The 1,515-nt window shown below is 36.5% G+C and overlaps 1 protein-coding gene across 1 annotated transcript; it reads right to left on the bottom strand.

Moving 5' to 3' along the window:
* Positions 1 to 6: 6 nt before the first annotated feature.
* Positions 7 to 937, bottom strand: LOC111383243 (auxin-responsive protein IAA31-like). The gene is made up of 3 exons (XM_023007324.1): positions 481 to 937; positions 293 to 401; positions 7 to 187 (listed from the first exon to the last, which is right to left on the bottom strand). Exons 1-3 carry the CDS (start codon positions 821 to 823, stop codon positions 136 to 138), a joined length of 504 nt encoding a protein of 167 aa, XP_022863092.1. The 5' UTR covers positions 824 to 937; the 3' UTR covers positions 7 to 135.
* Positions 938 to 1,515: the final 578 nt, after the last annotated feature.

The following is a 1,515-nucleotide window of genomic DNA, read 5'->3' on the forward strand; positions in this document are numbered from 1 at the left end:
AAAAAAAAAAAAAGGGAAGAAGAACCCTAGAAGAGAAGTCTTGTACCGCTGTTGCCTGTTTGTTTACATACATATTAAGTACTTAAGAGCAAAACTTGTTATGCTGGCTGGCTGCTTGCTTGCTATCGAGACGAGTCATCTGTCTATTTGAGTAATTTTCAATCTCTTGACAGCACTGAGGAACATCCTGCAAACAGATTATCCAATACAGTGTATATAGTTAATGTTATGACTAAAAAACATGCATCAGCATCTTGAATATATAAAATTGCTGAACAGAACAGAAGCTTACTCCCATGGCACATCGCCAACCATCAACCAATCTCCTTCCTGATCTTGATATGTTAAGACGTACCTTCGACATTTCTCCCAGTTCGAATCCTCTTCGTCTCTTCCAGCCCCTGCCATTTTCATTCTTCACATTAATATTTCTAAATACATTTTTGTAGGTTTATTCAAAGAGATATTAGTACTGCTCACATAGAATGTCAGCGTCGCAGTTGAACATGAGATGGAGAGTCTTGATCAAATCATGATAACCATAATGAGCTATTAGGTCGAGTTTTCTGCCAATTGGGATGCCTTCCATGTAAACTTTGACGAACAGACTCGTTGGACGTCCCTGTAAATTCATGTCTATATCATCTGGAATAGTGGAGATGTTGAGGCCGATGTTGAGATCAGGTTTGGCCGAGAGAAATGGGCGCACGGCGCTGCTACTTTCGATGGACGAGGAGGGCGAATCTCTTGCTGTCATCGTTCTTCTTCCTAAGAACGAACTTGTAGAGCTGAAATGAATGGAAAGAAAGAGGCAGGTAGCCATAGACAGAAGCAAGAAATTGAAAAAAAAAGTATGGTAGGAATTTGGTGGTGTGGGGTGGGGTGCATGACTTTGGACAACCTTAGTCGCCCTCACTTGTATCCTCCCTAGCCGGCAATCACACGTATCAATCTTTCCTTTATTTCTATATTATTAAAAAAAATTGTGATTGTCTCATAATAAAGTTAAATCTCCAACACAATGTACACATTCTTGACTAATTAGTCTATGATCTCCATCATATATGTTGTCGACATATCTGTTAAATACAATGAACATTAAAATTGATAGCAGTGAAATATATTCGGGTTATGCCTATGGTATCACAATTCAATGGATTAGCATCGTTTGTTGTGCCATTTTAGTTTTATGCATCTTTGGCATATATTCTACGTAAGTGGTAGCTTCTTCTATCTAATCAGTACATAATTAAATTAAGTACAAGACATGTCTCCTTAGTGTCCCTCTTTTTTTATTTTATTTCATTTGCCCGTGTTGAGTTTGGAAAAAACAAACCAACAGTTATTCATAATAAAATTAGACTTTGTTAGTCCATTGAATAAAATTGATGAAAGATATCAATTCTTTTTTATACATATTGTTATCGACAATGAAGAAATATAATGGATTAAAAACTCTATTGGTTGACGAAATTTTCAAACGTGTCATTTTTCGTCACAAACTTTACTTTCACA

Source organism: Olea europaea, unplaced genomic scaffold, assembly GCF_002742605.1.
Source record: "Olea europaea var. sylvestris unplaced genomic scaffold, O_europaea_v1 scaffold26391, whole genome shotgun sequence".
NCBI classification, from domain to species: Eukaryota; Viridiplantae; Streptophyta; class Magnoliopsida; order Lamiales; family Oleaceae; genus Olea; species Olea europaea.

Excerpts from the sequence above, each read along its gene's own strand:
- LOC111383243 (XM_023007324.1), bottom strand. The coding sequence starts at position 823 with ATGGCTACCTGCCTCTTTCTTTCCATTCATTTCAGCTCTACAAGTTCG. Across the intron at positions 402-480 it reads CTGCGACGCTGACATTCTAT|GGGCTGGAAGAGACGAAGAG; the intron begins GTGAGCAGTACT and ends TGAAAATGGCAG. Across the intron at positions 188-292 it reads GTTGGCGATGTGCCATGGGA|GATGTTCCTCAGTGCTGTCA; the intron begins GTAAGCTTCTGT and ends ATCTGTTTGCAG.